The 16,195-nt window shown below is 38.6% G+C and overlaps 1 protein-coding gene across 2 annotated transcripts; it reads left to right on the top strand.

Moving 5' to 3' along the window:
* The first annotated feature begins 2,399 nt into the window (after positions 1 to 2,399).
* LOC117234441 (sensory neuron membrane protein 1) lies at positions 2,400 to 15,338 on the top strand. Of its 2 annotated transcripts, none has more exons than XM_033495641.1 (9): positions 2,400 to 2,677; positions 3,894 to 4,010; positions 6,526 to 6,683; positions 8,564 to 8,763; positions 10,575 to 10,777; positions 11,193 to 11,448; positions 12,052 to 12,263; positions 12,972 to 13,198; positions 14,021 to 15,338. In XM_033495641.1, exons 2-9 carry the CDS (start codon positions 3,903 to 3,905, stop codon positions 14,235 to 14,237), a joined length of 1,581 nt encoding a protein of 526 aa, XP_033351532.1. In that variant the 5' UTR covers positions 2,400 to 2,677; positions 3,894 to 3,902; the 3' UTR covers positions 14,238 to 15,338. The 2 variants fall into 2 exon arrangements, with proteins under 2 accessions (XP_033351532.1, XP_033351531.1); XM_033495640.1 differs by lacking the exon at positions 2,400 to 2,677 and adding an exon at positions 2,868 to 3,169.
* The last annotated feature ends 857 nt before the right edge of the window (positions 15,339 to 16,195 follow it).

Below are 16,195 nucleotides of genomic sequence, written 5' to 3'. Positions count from 1 at the left end.
GATTGTATTTACTTGGTTTATGTGTCGAGTCATAAAACTAGATGACTCGCGTAAATTATTGCCGAGATGATTTTATAGACATTTCTAAGCGAGTATCGTTTAATTACATAAAATTATGATAATTACATTGTATATATATCGACGATGTTTAGGATCCTATGCGTAATTATAATACAGATAGAACAACAGAAAGAAGGAACGATGAAATAAGTGGAAGAATAATTCCTTTAAAATTGCAATTAAGCTACTGTATGCTATATATATATACAATGTAATAATAGTGAAAGTAACGATTAAAATTCATCGTTATTTATTCGACAAAATGTCGTATATATATGCGTTAATAGAGCGACACGAATGGCATTAGCATAAAATAAAATAATTAAACAGATACAACAGTTCGGTTAAACATAGTAAATATGCATCGTTTTGTATTATAAATTGCACACGTAAAACTTTACAATTCCAACGTGTTCCACTAACAGTTAACTATAGAATGCTCATATTTAATACATTCTTCTGCACCTTCGCGCTCGATAGGCGTTACACTTGACACCAAAGAACAACGTAGTGTCGTGCACAGGTGCAAATCTATAAAAGCGTCGTTCCGTTATACGAGAATCGCACGTTTCGTTATACGCTTAAATCCAGTACATCGATGGGAAATTTAATTTTTCACGGAATCCAATGTCAGAGAAAGTCTAGATGAATTTTATAACGGAATTTATGCAACGTTTCAATTTCGATTGTTCTGGTCGAGTAAAATATTTTCTAACGTCAGACTAGTCGAAAATTTAAATCTCTCACCTGCGTTTAGGACAAAGCGTACAATTTTACTAGAAAAATTGTTTCAGTTTCAAACTTTTATTCCGTAGAAATCTTTTTATTATAAAATCGACCCTGTGGACTCGGCGTGGAATCTGTTGGAAAGCGATATTTGGAGACTGATGGTTGAGAGATTGAAATTTGTCAACTCGATTTTATGTTTCGTTTGAAACGAATAATTTCAACAAGGTCAACCTGTCAAAGAACCCGAGAAGAACGACACCCGAAGAATAAAATTGTGAAAACGCAAGCGAAGCAATGGTTTTACGTGTAACGATGTAACACGTTGTTTCGTAACGCGTACAATTAACTTATCCGATCGTAGTTTATTTCTTACAGAAAATGAATTGCGCGAAAGACGATATCTTGTCGAATGATGCGTAAAGCGTGTCTTAATAATTTCAGCGTTGCGTAATAATTTAAAAATGTTTTGAAGATATCACGCTATTGTTAGCATCGCACACTTTTCCCCGAGTTGAACATATTTCTGTTTTCATCGTTTACTGTTACGATCATGCACACCACTGTCGAGCAGACTTTCTTATACATCGTGTGACCATTAACTAAGCAAAAATATCTAATTTCACAATATCTCGTTGTTGTATGGAAGACGAAACAGCCGGAGGACAGTTTCAGTCGATTTGGACGCAGCATAAGAAAATACAGAGAAAGAATAATTTTTCTTCGTTCGTAAATCAGGTCGCAAAATTTCCAAGCGAAACGATCGGTAATTTTAACGTTCGATAAAATCGTTCGATGTAATTGACGATCGCCCTTATGCCACGTGCCTCTTCGCAAATCGAAAATGTCGTCAACAGAATCCGAAGTACATCGACCAACTCCACTTCTTTCACGAGGCAAAATCAAAATGTCAGAAAATCGTATTCGCGAACTAACGCGAAAATCTTTTCGTCTTCGTGCGACACGGATGTCACGCTGATATAATATTATCCGTTGTACCGATCCTCGTTTGCGTGAAATTTTGCGAAACTTTACAACGCAAGAGAATCTGCATGTTTGTCCCGTTACGTTTCCAAAGTTGTACCATATTATCGTAAAAAAAACGGTACGTAGCAAAGTCGTAAAAAAGCGTGCACAGTGGCTACAGAGAGTATCGGCAGGTCGTTGCATTTATTCTTTCGTTTATTCCGTTTCAGCGCTCCCCTGGTGTTTTGTAAAAATGCAGGTGGGGGAACGAAGACGATAGAAGAGACGAGACGCGAACAATGTTGAAATGAAACTGTAATATCATTTACACGCTAATTAATTAGTATGGCTAATCAGTATGCTTTCGCGTAACTAGGAAAATTTGCAGGTTTTCAGATTCGCGAGGATTAAACCGATTGGAAAAAGAAGCGTAGAAGACGATGGAAAAGCGCTCGGTTGGAAAATGAGGATACGCGTCCGAGAATAAGGCGGCTGATACTTTCCATAGTCTTCGTACGCCGGAGTGAACTTTAGGAAAGAGGAGAATGCGAGGAAAATGAGATCGAACGATATATCGTAGGTTCGTATGGATAACGAGAGAAAATAGCGAGAAACAAGTGCGAGAAAATGGAAGGAGAAATAGAAGAAAGAGAAGAAATAGGCGATAGAAGAGATAGACATCTGTTTAACCAAAGAACTCTGATCAGCTACCACTCTCGCACAGGTAGCGCGAAAATCGGTTGTACGTGGTGACGCAGGAGTGGGCGTTTTGCCGGTGTCGCCGTCGTTCGACGACGAAGCTCGAAACCGTCAGTTCACGCGAACACTCGAAGATCAACGGCACAGGACGAGGAAGCCGGTCGACCTCTCGTACTCTTCTCGATCGGCCAGTCGACATCGTATCCACTAGCTCGGCCATTACAAGGTGTGCGAATAAGCTCGAGAAGCTCTCGTCGTCGTCGTCGTGTCGAACAGTGATAATACTTAAATCCACGAAGGATTCGTCGAAAAGGAAAGGAACCTGAAAGGATTACTTTTAAAGGACGCTATTTAAATCAAAAGTATCGTACTGAAAGGAGAAGAATGTTTCTAAAAAAAAAAAAAAAAATACTTATAACGTTGGAAAGAAGACGTAGTTAGATGGTTCGTTCGATGATAACGAAGCAATCTTGCGATCGTTAGATTGGAAAATACATAGAAATTCGCGATATTCGTTCGACGCTCGAAGTAGATAGACGAGGATTTTTCGAAGATTTTCAAAGGAATGCGTCTGAAGCCTCTCGCGCATGATTTTGCCGCTCGTGTCTTTCGTCGAGGCGTTAAGGTTACCTGGTACTCGTCGCTTTTGGGTCTACTTTCGTTTTTAACGACCGGACGAAAGCTTCACGAAACGCTGCGTGCTCCGACCGGACACAAGGTTTCCACAACTTCATCGAATAACCGGGTTTTTAGAATTTTTATCGGTCTTTGAGATCGCGTTTCTTCGACATTCGATAAAAATACATTAACTTCTCTCTTTTTCTTTTTTTTTCTTTTGTTAGTATTTTATTTATATTCTTCTTTCTATCGATCGAAATCCACGCGTTTCTTTGTCACTTTTTTCTCTTCTTTTTCTATAGTTCGATCTCTACGAAACGAAGATCACTTTACCATTTACTTATTTATTGTTTCCTATGGTTATTCGACAAAGATGATCGATCCACGCGTCGAGAAATGCTAGATCTCTTCTCCTTCGTCGCTTTTACTCACTTTCCCGCGTTCTGACGAACATCAGGTTCTCGTTTCTTCGTCGCCTTTGTCGCATTTATCGTTTAATTTCCTTCCTTCGTTTCCTTCGTCATTTTCTGTTCTTCATCTTCATTTTCACCAGCGCCGATCGAAGAACAAGTGTTTTCGCTTCTGCCGTGGTATAGCAACTATATATAAACTATTCATGCTCGAGTTCGCAAAGTTTCTCAGTTTATATTTATGGTATATCGAAGGTTCGAACGGAAACTTATTACTCGCTTACGCGTCATAGTTATTGTTTCGCTGTATTTTGTGTTTCCGCTATTGACGTTAATCCACGTACATCGGCCGACTTATCGCCATAGGGTTTCATCGACAAACTCGACTTATATGGCTAACCGTGATTGTTGCAGCGTGTTACTATGATAAAGCCGAAGAAACTGGGAATCATCGGTGGCTCTCTGTTCGCCTTTGGAGTTGTGTTCTGTGCGATCGTTTTCCCACCCTTCTTGAAGTGGAAGATCAAAAACGTGAGTAGTGGCCAAGCATCTCTGGCAATCTGCCGATTATTCACGCACCTGTAGGAAGCAAAATTTACAGTCCAAGATTCTTCCAATTTCCTAAGGACGTACTTAAGTTCTCGTAAGCGTTGTAATTATTGGCTTGGCAAGTAAGTGATTGCGGATTTTCTCCATACCGCCTATTGACAAAATCCGCAATCACTTAGTTGCCAAGCCAATACTTACCAACGAGGTGTATAGTGTAAATACAGTGTATATGCAATATAATGTAAATCATACTAATTACACACCGGTTGCACGCGTATTTTAACACACTTTGGTGTTGTTTCACGTTGCCGGATGATCCCTCGTCGCGTACACATTAAATGACGGTTTTCTCCCCTTTTATCTCTGTTGGAAATTACAATCAATGAACGAACGTTATCTATGAAGTACGTGTTCGCACACACCGTTACCATTACACGTCCAGTTTTTACCTGCCATCGCCGTTTCAAGAACAAAGCCGCATCTCACTCGGAATAATTGTCGTTGCCCTTTGTTTCTTTTCGTTAGTCCCGATCCTGTATTTTTTTAACTTTACATAATTTGTCCACGTTGTGCGTGTATCGTTGTTTCCACGTCACAGTTGCCACGGCTCTCGTTACTGTTGTTCCTGCAATTTTTTCCCCCATTAAACGTCAATGTACATACCGATCTGTACAATATCGTTAACGCGTTATACCAGGATATAGCGGTATTTAGATAAATGAGAAATTAAGATTTTCATCTTGAAGCAATAAATTAAGGGATTGTCCTGAATTGGAATGTTCCAAAGCAGCATCTTTTTGCTATTTTTTTTTTTTTTAAGAGAAAGAAAGAAATCAAGTTATTGAATTTCGAGGTATGGTTTCATATATACTCAACGAATACAAAAAGATTTTTTTTTAAGTAGAAAAAGAAGTTAGAACAGTTTTCCAAGCCTATTTCATGGGCTGTAGTTTTCAATCGGTGGGAAAGATCCACCTCGTGATTCTTGACTGGAACAAAAAACCAAAAGAGGATTAAATTATCATATATTTTTCTTCTCGATGAACTAAAAAAAAAAAAAGGCAGAAAATAGCATGAAATTAAACATTTTGACGGGTTTGAAGAAAAAATGTGCTTTATAAAAAGGACAAATAAACTGTAAGGTGCTGTAACAATTATTTCAATAAACTTTTTCACCAACTTTTTTAGTTCATCGAGAAAAGATTGTAACAGACGCAATAGCCTCGATAGGATAAAGAATTACGATACAATACGATACAATGGAACATAATAATAACGTTAACGATAGACATATTAATATTATACGTTTATCGTATTATCGTATAATGTTACATGTTGCTGTTTGTTACATCGATATACAGAGTGTCCCGGTATTTTTATACGCTACAAATCAGCGGCGATTCTGCATGGAGGAATAAATGGGAAACGATAGAACGAATATTCTCCGTCTGATTTCTCTTCTGTTCCGAGTAACGAGGAGTTTCGGCGAAGCAACGTGAAATAAAGTAGCACACGAACGTCAATGACATGACGGTAGCACGCCAAGAATCGTGATAAAACGTTATGTCCGCGGGTAATAATTGTCTATCCGTCGTTTAATTGGATAACGCGAAACATTATATCGAATGACTAAGTTTCCACTTTGTTCTGTACGCGAACGACGGGTCGCGGATCACTGACGGTGACGCAGGTTGGACATTTTGTGAATTCGAGTTAGTCGTATTTCTCAATTTTTTGAAATATCCCTCGAGCAATTCTACAGAGGTCCCAGGATGTTATACGTACGTGTATGTATATTTATTATGGGGATTTTTCTTCTTTGCAACAGAAGTACATACAACCGGCAAACGAATTTCCTATCGCCTCAAGGAATGAAATTTCAGAGATATTTAGGAAATATGGTAAACGTAACGCGAAGACAGGTATTTTATAAAACGTGTGTTCCGATGTAACGTCTGTGAAGGCTGACTTTAAAGATACTAATCTCCACGACAAAATGAGTCATCCGCAGTTTGTACAAAATATATCGTAACAGGTGCATCGTAACACCCGAACAGGAGGCAGAAATACGACGAAGAAAGTTCACACGAACGTGCCACCTCCTATACAATGATGTTTCAAAATCGCAGTCAATTCGGTGTTTCGAAGCTCGTCGAAGAATTTGGCGATGTTCAAAAATTCCAGCGTAGAATAACGCGGATAGCCACCTCGACGAGCAACTTCCGCAAAGGCAAAGCAAACAGTTGCGGGTTATCGAGACGCGAAAACGGCTACAATTTTTAAAGAAGGTCGGACAGAAGGCGTTGCTCGTACGAACATTTTCTCATCGTATCGCGTGCCTTCTGTCCGCTCGTGAAGCGAGTCTCGCACGTCGTGATACACTCTGTACATCAGTGGTAGTTTACACACACGTGTGCTTACATAGTTTTTCATCGAACGTATAGAAATTGGCAGTATTTCGTTCGTACGTGACATTAATTAACAAAATGATCGACAGCAAGTAACGTTGAAACCTAATACCGAGATGCGCGAGTTATGGTCCACCTTTCCTGTTCCATTGGACTTCAAGATCTACCTTTTCAACGTGACGAATCCTACAGAAATTACAGCAGGCGAGAAGCCAATCCTCGAAGAAGTAGGACCATTTTTCTACGAGTGAGTATGTCGAGGATCGTTTCAGCCACATAGAACTCTGCAATCTATTTCTATCTTCGCGTATTATCTCTTAGCGTGTATTAACGTGGGTCTACGATTTGCTCGAAATTCCAAGTACGTAACTGTAAGTGGAGGCTCGCGAGTTAATACAAGTAGTCGTATTATTTAATTAACTCGGGAGGCTCGAAATCAACTTGTACAGACAGAATACTTGACCGGTGCGACGAACGAGAATCGTCGTATCTTCGATGTTAGAAACTTAACGAAATTTACAAAGCGAGCCTTGGCTGTTGGATGCAATTCGGGTCTATAAGAACGTACAGTCGTTGAGAAAAGTTGGACAACGACAATAATGGAATCGGTACTGTTACATTCTCAAGTTTTATTTGTTATATATCGTCCTATGGGTCGCTTGGAAAGATCGTTCCGATTTACGCTCCGATTCGACACACGTTTATCGAATTGTGTATGGCGGGATTCGGTTCAACGTTTTCTCATCTTTCACGCAACGAGTCGAGTATTCCATGCTTCCAGAACTTCTCAGGTTTTTCGGCGAAGAACTTTTCCATACGATGTTTCGCGTCGACCGAATTTCCTTAAAAATCTGAACGAATCTTCCGAGCGACCCATAGGACGACATATAACAAATAAATACAAATCCACAAGCTGACTGTTTACTTATGTTTGTTGCCGACTGTACGTATCGAATTTGCTCACATTGCTAGTTGTTATAAATCGTCGATTAACACTAGAACTAGCACAGTAGTCAAATCGAATGGTTTTACAATTTTATTATAAAATTCCTACTTCGTGTTATATTTTTCCCCGCGATGATGTAATGACTTCCGCAACGATGACTAAAAGAATAATATAATGAATTTTATTTTCTTTTCTATGTATTCAAACTGAAAATAATTTTGTATCGAGGCTACTTGTACCAATACCAGTGAAAATCACTGGTACTCGTCAAAGCGTAAAAGGATCCTGCGATCTGTTTATCGAACCCCAATTAACCAGATTCCTCGTTTCGTACAACTTGCCACGCGTTTTTCAAATTTTCACCGCGTATCGTTCGATACGATGATATCGGTTATCAGGAAAATTCCAGATCGATCGCCAGATCGCTAGATGCTAACGCTGGAACTAGCACAGCAGTCAAATTGACAGATTTTACAATTTTATTTTAAAATTTCTATTTCATGTTATATTTTTTTCCGCCATGATGTCATGACTTCCGCAACGATGACTAAAAGAATAATATAATGAATTTTATTTTCCTTTTTATGTATTCAAACTGAAAATAATTTTGTATCGAGGCTACTTGTACCAATGCCAGTGAAAATCACTGGTACTCGTCAAAGCGTAAAAGGATCCTGCGATTTGTTTATCGAACCCCAATTAACCAGGTTCCTCGTTTCGTACAACTTGCCACGCGTTTTTCAAATTTTCACCGCGTATCGTTCGATACGATGATATCGGTTATCAGGAAAATTGCGGATCCATCGCTAGATCGCTACATGCTAATACTAGAAATACCACAGTAGTCGAAATGACTGGTTCTATAATTTTATAAACGTGTCAACCCTCGTTTAGGGATCCCAGATAGATTAATAATACCAAAAAAGTACTACGTAATATGGAATTCTTTCTGTGAGAAAGTAATAAATCGATAAATATAAAAATATTCTATTATTGCGTGTTTTTTAAAGAGCAGTCATTTTCACTGGTTTTCGTAGAAATAGCTTCGTGTTAACTATCGCTAGTTCTAGTGTTAATTTAATCGACATTCGCTCGAGTACATTTATCGTCGCGAGTATGGCACGCGTATACGGTCAATTTTATCCGAATACAGCGAATTAGAAAATGTGTCTCTTCTTCAGCGAATATAAACACAAAGTAAATATGGTCGATCGAGAAGAAGACGACAGTTTAGAGTACAACTTGAAAGCAACTTGGTTTTACAATCCGTCGTTGAGCAGCCCATTGACCGGCGAGGAGGAGCTGGTCTTTCCTCATGTTCTTATTCTCAGCATGGTCAAAATTACTCTTGAACAACAACCAGCTGCAATTGGAATTCTCAGTAAGTGTTGATCATATCTTTCTTAACCGTTGAAGATCCAGCGCACGATCCGCCATATTGTCAACATACGTAGAGTAGGTCGAGGCGAATCGGATCGTTTTCGGTTTTCATAGTAAGCAAATAACAACGATCATCCTCAGCCTATAACAAATACCACGTTAAAAACGGTTCCATCGAATTATTTATTATAACAAACAAATCAAGCAAACAAATCGAACGCTCGTTCGAATATTCGTATCATTCGTGAGAAATTTGCATACTCTTTAAAAATTGTATTTTATATATTTCTAATTTACTGGCACGATATAATCGCGATAGTTGAGCGTCGTTACGGCGCCAGTGAAACGTCCAAAAGCTTTCGGGTAACACATGTAGCGCGTAAATAAAAAGCGTGGAAACGCGTGGGGATCCGTTTGTTACGAGAAGCGGCGTCTTTAAAATTCCGTCTCGTGCATTAAATCGAACGTTCGTTCGTTTCGATCCAAAAGTAAAGGTCGGCTTGGCCTTAGCTAGAAATACACGAGAATGAAACGACGCGATGATTTAAAAGCGAAAGAGGGTCGCGAGAAACGTTTTACTTATGGCTAACGATAAGTTACCTACCTTCTCCTTGAACGAACGGATCAATCTATTCGCCTAACGCCTCGTGTACTCCATTCTTTTCGTTTGCTTGTATACTTTTCCGCAGATGTCTTTCGCGCGAAGCTTTCCACACACGCTTCTCCGGCATAGGGTTGCAAAATTGAAGCGTTCGCGAAAAATTGTAGCGAAAGCTATAGGTCCAGGTGCAAGCAGAATATTTTTCTAAGAGAATATATGTTTTTGTATTTCTAATCGTTGCTCGATATATATTTCGATCTCTTACCACGAAATACTCGTGACGAGTATCGTATTAGGTTCCTTTCCTTTTATAAGTTTGTGATATCCAGTTGTAGTTTATTGTATTTAGTGTAATATACTAAATATCGCTTGTTCTATTGAATACATAATTCGACATAATTCGATAAAATGATATAAAAGGAAAAACGTTGTGCATCTATCATTTCCTCATAAAACGAAAGAAATTTTCGGACGACCTAGTACAATTGCTGTGAGCGTTGCAATTACCATGATCGTATTAAACAAGAAACATTAACATACATCGTCCAGGGCGATCGTAGAAGACACCGTAAGCGTCAAAATTGAAAAATTCCATCACTCGTCGAAGAATGTTCTCCACGTTGCAATGAGAACACCGTGGTGTAGAATCTAAGTGCAATTTCCTTTCCTAAATTAACCGTTGAAAATGACAACGTGAGTTTACGCTCGCCATATGCAGACGCGCTAGTTACAATAAATAGTAACTAGAAAATAGTTCTAGACACAATCGATAGATTTAATCGATAGATTTAAGGTGTTCTTTTGTTTTTATCCCTAGTCCATGTAAGAAAGTGCGATAAAGGTTTTTCGGCTCAGAAGGGTGTGATAGATTTATCCAAAGAATAAAATAATAGCTATTATGATCCTACCTCTAAATACAGAAATAACAACATTAACTATAAACATCGATAAATAATTGCTCGATCGTTTCCTGACTCTTGTCTACGCACCATCTGTCCAACCGAAAGGAACATTGAATTTTCTTCGCAAATAACAGCAAAGAGACGATACGCGCTCCTCTTTCTCACGAACCTAGACTACATTGCATCCGCGTAAGGTTTCTTTTTCTCCTGGAAAATTTGTTTCTTCTCACTTACACGGTGTTTTCTACGAACGCTCTTCGATCTTCTACTAAACATCATTGTACGAATGTTCGTAATTCACATCCGCAGATAAGGCTGTGGACAATATCTTTAAGAAACCAAGTTCTGTATTCGTAAGAGCAAAAGCAAGGGAGATACTGTTCGATGGTGTGCCTCTGGACTGCACGGGGAAGGACTTCGCTTCGAGCGCAATCTGCAACGTTTTGAAAGAAAAGGAAGACGCTTTGTTACCCGATGGGCCCGGACGCTACCTGTTCTCCCTTTTTGGCCCAGTACGTACACATACGTATAACGTGTACGAGGTTGCGGCTTACCCTGTGTATCTCGTTATTACGCGTTCGTCTCTACTCTTAACACTTTATCGACCGATAGTCTATTAATCAGCTTTTTGTCGTCGATGCTTACCGACCGATAGTCTATTAATCTGCTTTTTGTCGCCGACGATCTTTCTCATTATTTGAGCAGTAATTTGCTATTTAGTACTAATGTACCTTGCTCAGTTGCGTCAGTTGCGTTGCTTTGTAAGCTTTCGCAAGTAAGCTGAGAAATTCTGACTCTAGATATGATGTTGTCTCCTGGCTTTCGGACACTATTGTGGCTATTGTCTGTAGCCTGCAGGATGTTTGGTATCCTGTTACTGTTTCATCAGTCTGTAACACTGTGATCGATCTTTTTTTTTTTTTTTAGAAAAACGGTACAGTTCTTCCTGACCGTATACGAGTGTTACGGGGAGTGAAGTACTGGAAAGACGTCGGAAAAGTGACCGAAGTGAATGGAAAGCCAGAGTTGGACATTTGGACCGAGGACCATTGCAACGAGTTCAATGGCACGGATTCCACCATCTTCGCGCCGTTGCTCACGGAACAGGACGATATCGTGTCGTACTCACCGGATATTTGTAGAAGTTTGTCGGCTCGGTTCGACCACAAGACCAAAGTTGCAGGTGAATTTCTTGAGAAGTAAAAGTAGCTGCAGATAGACCGCGGATCTTTATTCAAATTCCTATGTTTACGACTATGAATTAAAAGGGTGGAATGTAAGTAAAAAAGAAAGAGTTGTTTCGCGTATTAAATATTGTAACGAGTAATTATAACTCGGATGTCTTCCACGTAGGCATAGATGAAAAACGTACGGTTATTTCATTGCACGCATTAACCTCTAAATTTCTTATAAACGCTAGTCGTAACAAACGCCACGCTGTACTTTTGCACGTTGCTTAACATTCGTAAAAGCTCGCAGTGCAGTTGCAAGGAGACTGCGAATGTTCGTGCAAGTACGTTTCTATGGAAAATTTGTAAAGAAAAAGGGTAAGAGCCGAACAGAAAAATCGTTATGCGTTTTATTTTGAGTATTTCGTGTGCCGCGTGTAATACAAGGTGTCTCGACAATTGTAGTGTGATCGACAACGTGGTGAATCCACGTGAGACGAAGCAAGTCGAGTACATAGAGTAAAATGGTGGACACCTGGTTTCGAAGATTTTCGCGTAGATTAGCACAGAAACGGTTCTTTCGATTATTATTACTAAATGGAAAATTCGTTTTACAGGCATCAACACTTACCACTACAAGGCTGATTTGGGTGATATGAGCACAAATCCCGAGGAAAAGTGTTTTTGTCCCGCGCCAGATAATTGTCTAACGAAAAACCTTATGGACTTGACCAAGTGTGTAGGCGTGCCACTTATCGCTTCTCTACCACATTTGCTTGGGTCGGAGGAAAAATATCTGGAAATGGTCGATGGACTTCATCCCGACGAAGCACGTATTTGTAATTCTTACTCTCGTTATCCTCGACGAGCGACAGCGTGGACGTATTTTCGTTTTAAAAATCCTTATCTCTAATTAATTTTGACCTACGCTGGTTACCGATATCGCTGAGCGTACAACGTGCCGCCCGGTTTAACTCGAAACGCTGGAATGTCTGGAAAAATACGAATGTTAGGAAAAAATGTGTCGAACAAAAATTGTATTGCGTCGAGGTCGTGTTATACTCTCTGTACGATTTACTGTACTACTCTACGATCTTCAAACGAGTCTTCTTTTGTTATTTATCGAATGAACAGGTTGCACGTAAAAAGCGCTACGAACTTGCGTTTTTCGCGTCTTCCATTATCGAGACAGAAACGATTAAATTTGTTATACACCGGAGTTAGCCGACAATCGATCGTTAAAATACTTCTGCAAGTAGTTTTATAGCTATATAGTTAACTATCTATATGGGCAACTGTTCAGGAAATATCGTGGCTTCTGCGTGCATTTTCAGATTCGTCTGAAACTTTGCCGAAGTTCGCGCGATGGTCGACTATCGTTACAGTGTCGATGAAGTTTCAAAATCTTCTTTACAACGCGCGTCAGATATTCTTAACGGATTTTCAGAAGTGTACGAATACTTTCGCGAGCGACTGTATGTAAAGATAAAGAAAAAGAAAATACGTATTACGTTTCTTACACTGTTTCCTTTTGCAGGAAAAGCACGGCATTAACATGGACTTCGAACCAATGACAGCCACCCCTTTAATTGCACGCAAGAGGCTACAGTTCAATATGTTCCTTAACAAGGTTGAAAAATTCAAGTTAATGAAGAACTTCCCAGAGTGCTTATTTCCATTCTTCTGGGTCGAGGAGGGAATAGAGCTCGGCGGTGAGTTTCTGGCGAAGCTGAAGATGGTGTTCAAGATGATAAGCATAATCGGGTGAGTAACTTTCGACGAGAGTTTTAGGAAAGTGCAAAGTAAGTGACAAACCGTTTATAATTCATAATACGATCATTTATAGTACGAGTTATATAGATTAATCAGAGCATCGTTCAACAAGTGTAATATTTTATTAAAAATCAACGAGCACGTTTAAAGATATTTCTGGTAACGTTTTTCAGCGTGATACGTTTGAAAACAATTTGGCCGATGGAGAGGTGACCGAGAAAAATTTATCGTTTCGTGAAATTCCTCAAAAATCGGAACGCTTCCAGAGCGGCATTCAACGAGCGTAATATTTTATCAAAAATCAACGAGCACGTTTAAAGATACTTCTGGTAACGTTTTTCAGCGTGATACGCTTGAAAACAATTTACTCGATGGAAAGGTGGCCGAGCAAAATTTATCGTTTCGTTAAATTCCTTAAAAACAGAACGAACTTTCCTGGTTGATATTATATCTAACATATTGACAACGTTTTCGTACTATCCAAGTGTGTAACGTAAAAACACATTCACAACGTTTCCATTATAGCATCCATTGCTTTTCTTTTCTTTACTGTTTTATTTAACAGTAGTTGAAATTTTTGTAGGATAGCGCATAAAGTACGTAAGACGCGAATTCGCGTCTGCAGTCCGCAAAGTGTTAAGATTTAACTGGAAATTGCACAGAGTATGCCGGTAATCAGCATGCAAACGATATTAACGATACGACGCAGGATCATGGACGATTAAAAAAAGAAAGCGTGGGATTGTTCTAATGGCGTTTTAATCGTGTTTCGATTGTAACGAGTTTAATAATTTACGTGTTCGTGTCAAATAGGTTTATGAAGTGGCTGACGATAATAAGCGGCGCTTGCGTGAGCGGAGCAGCTGCCGCGATTTTCTTCAAGAACAAAGACAAAGGGTCGTTGGACGTGACGAAGGTAACTCCGCAGTCACAAAATGGAAAAAACGAGGATGAGAAGAAATGGCCTAATCAGATGACCATCAGTACGATACAAAGCGCAGCGGTGCCACCTAATCTCGACGCGAATTAAGTTATTAGTCAGTCGTATCTCCAAGCTCTACGATCTTTGTATAATAGAAAGAGAATTTGTCGAATAAATGAAAAATCAACGTCGCGTTAATTAATCGCGTTAATTAGACGAAATTTCCATCGTGCGATAACGTTTTAATATCAAGATTAAGAGGTCGGTTTCGAAACGAGTTATAATTCTCTTCGTACAAAAATATATCGTTTAACGAAGTTTTGTCCGTTTTACATAGATGACGGATCATAGGAAAAGAGACAACATTGATACTCGTTACTCGTCTACTTGTACAAATTCGCTAATAATATTAACGTAACTCTAATGAAACTCAGGAAGTGTACAGAAGTTGTAGATCGTGTATTAATCGAGGACGTTTTGTTTTTACGTATGATATATATTTAATATCATTCTTTTCCCTCTCTTAGTTATAAATCTTGTGACGACAGCGTACAATAATGTTAACGTATTGCCAGATAATTCCGTACGAGTGTATCGATAGTTACCTTTTGCCACTAATTCTGATAAGTGCAGTTGTAATCGATTAAGGCGAAACCAACGAAACGCATTTGTCCAGTCGCAATTTACAACGTGTACTTCAAAATTGCTCAATCTGTTGCACAGAGTATTAGAGTAAGCTATAAATCACCAGATAAATAGGTTTACGAATGACTTTGTTACATCGTATAGAGACAAACGGTAACCATTGTCGACTGGAAATGTTATATATTTCGATCGAACGTAAGAGACTCGATTTTTAGTCTCAGCTCTTATACATTAATGTCTTTAGAACGAGCGTATATATAGCTATTTTATTCAATTACGTTTAATTCGAAAAGCTTATTCGTAAGTTTCTGTTAAAACACGTTTCTCCGAGTACCTATATACCTACTTTTCTTCGTGTATTTTTACAAGGTAAAAAATTCTGACGAAATTGCAGCCAACAACAAACGATTCTTTATAAAAATTCTTATACGTATCATGTACTTACTTATATTCTGATAGTATTACAATTAATATACGATATAACATACATTTAATGTAACGTATCACTCTTATATATTTTTCTACATTGCACATAAATATTAAAAACATTTCTAGTGGACAATATTATGGTCTACTTGTATGACTTTCTATAGCAGTCCTGTATATTGTGTATGTACAAGTCGCAAGCGTTTTAAACGTGTAATTTATGCGAATAGATCAGCACATTCATTTTTTTCTTTTATAAAAATTGATAATTATTAAATCAAGCTAGAAGTCAATTTACATTCAGCAATAACTTTCCTGCGGCGTTTCACCGTATTCGTGATTATATTTAGTTTAAGTTTCCTAAGCTCTTAATCCGTTAATTCCTAAAGATTATTTTAACGATCTCTCGCAGTCTATAACACGAACGAAATTTCCATACATTGCGATATTGAACGTAATATACGAATGCATCGTTGTTAAACCTGTGCGTTTCTCCTATCATCGGATGGATCGAAAGCGGTACAGACGTATTTTTCTGCAAACGGCAGGCAGGACATAGCATAAATCCTCGAATCTTTGCGTTTCGATGTTTAGAGATACACACAGAGATCTCCTCGGTTGAAGATTAATTTTATTCACGATTTTCTCGAATCGAAGATCTCGGTACTTGTACCGTGTTTCCTTTGAACTTCTCGCCTAGTTCTGAATGTTACGTTACTTTGAAATGTAATCGAAGCATAGATCGAACGTTAAATATCGTTATTTTCTAACGTGGTATCTTCGAATACTTGTTACTCGTTAAATATCGTTCAGTAAACTAATTTGAGAACCATCGTTCGGAACTAATTTGTCATACCTTGGACAAATACACTTTTGCTTTAGGTAACGATGTTCATTTCACGATAAAAAAATAAAATTGACGATTCAGAAATAAATATGATTATAGTTGCAACAAACGTTGTGGTATTTGCTACGCTCTGTACATCGTAGAGTTT

Source organism: Bombus vosnesenskii, unplaced genomic scaffold (assembly GCF_011952255.1).
Source record: "Bombus vosnesenskii isolate JDL3184/JDL3185 unplaced genomic scaffold, Bvos_JDL3184-5_v1.1 scf7180000013305, whole genome shotgun sequence".
In the NCBI taxonomy this organism is placed as follows: Eukaryota; Metazoa; Arthropoda; class Insecta; order Hymenoptera; family Apidae; genus Bombus; species Bombus vosnesenskii.
The sequence above is the reverse complement of the archived record's forward strand: the minus strand, read 5'-3'. Positions and strand labels throughout refer to the sequence as shown.

Excerpts from the sequence above, each read along its gene's own strand:
- LOC117234441 (XM_033495640.1), top strand. The coding sequence starts at position 3,017 with ATGCGTCTGAAGCCTCTCGCGCATGATTTTGCCGCTCGTGTCTTTCGT. Across the intron at positions 10,778-11,192 it reads TGTTCTCCCTTTTTGGCCCA|AAAAACGGTACAGTTCTTCC; the intron begins GTACGTACACAT and ends TTTTTTTTTTAG. Across the intron at positions 13,199-14,020 it reads AAGATGATAAGCATAATCGG|GTTTATGAAGTGGCTGACGA; the intron begins GTGAGTAACTTT and ends CGTGTCAAATAG.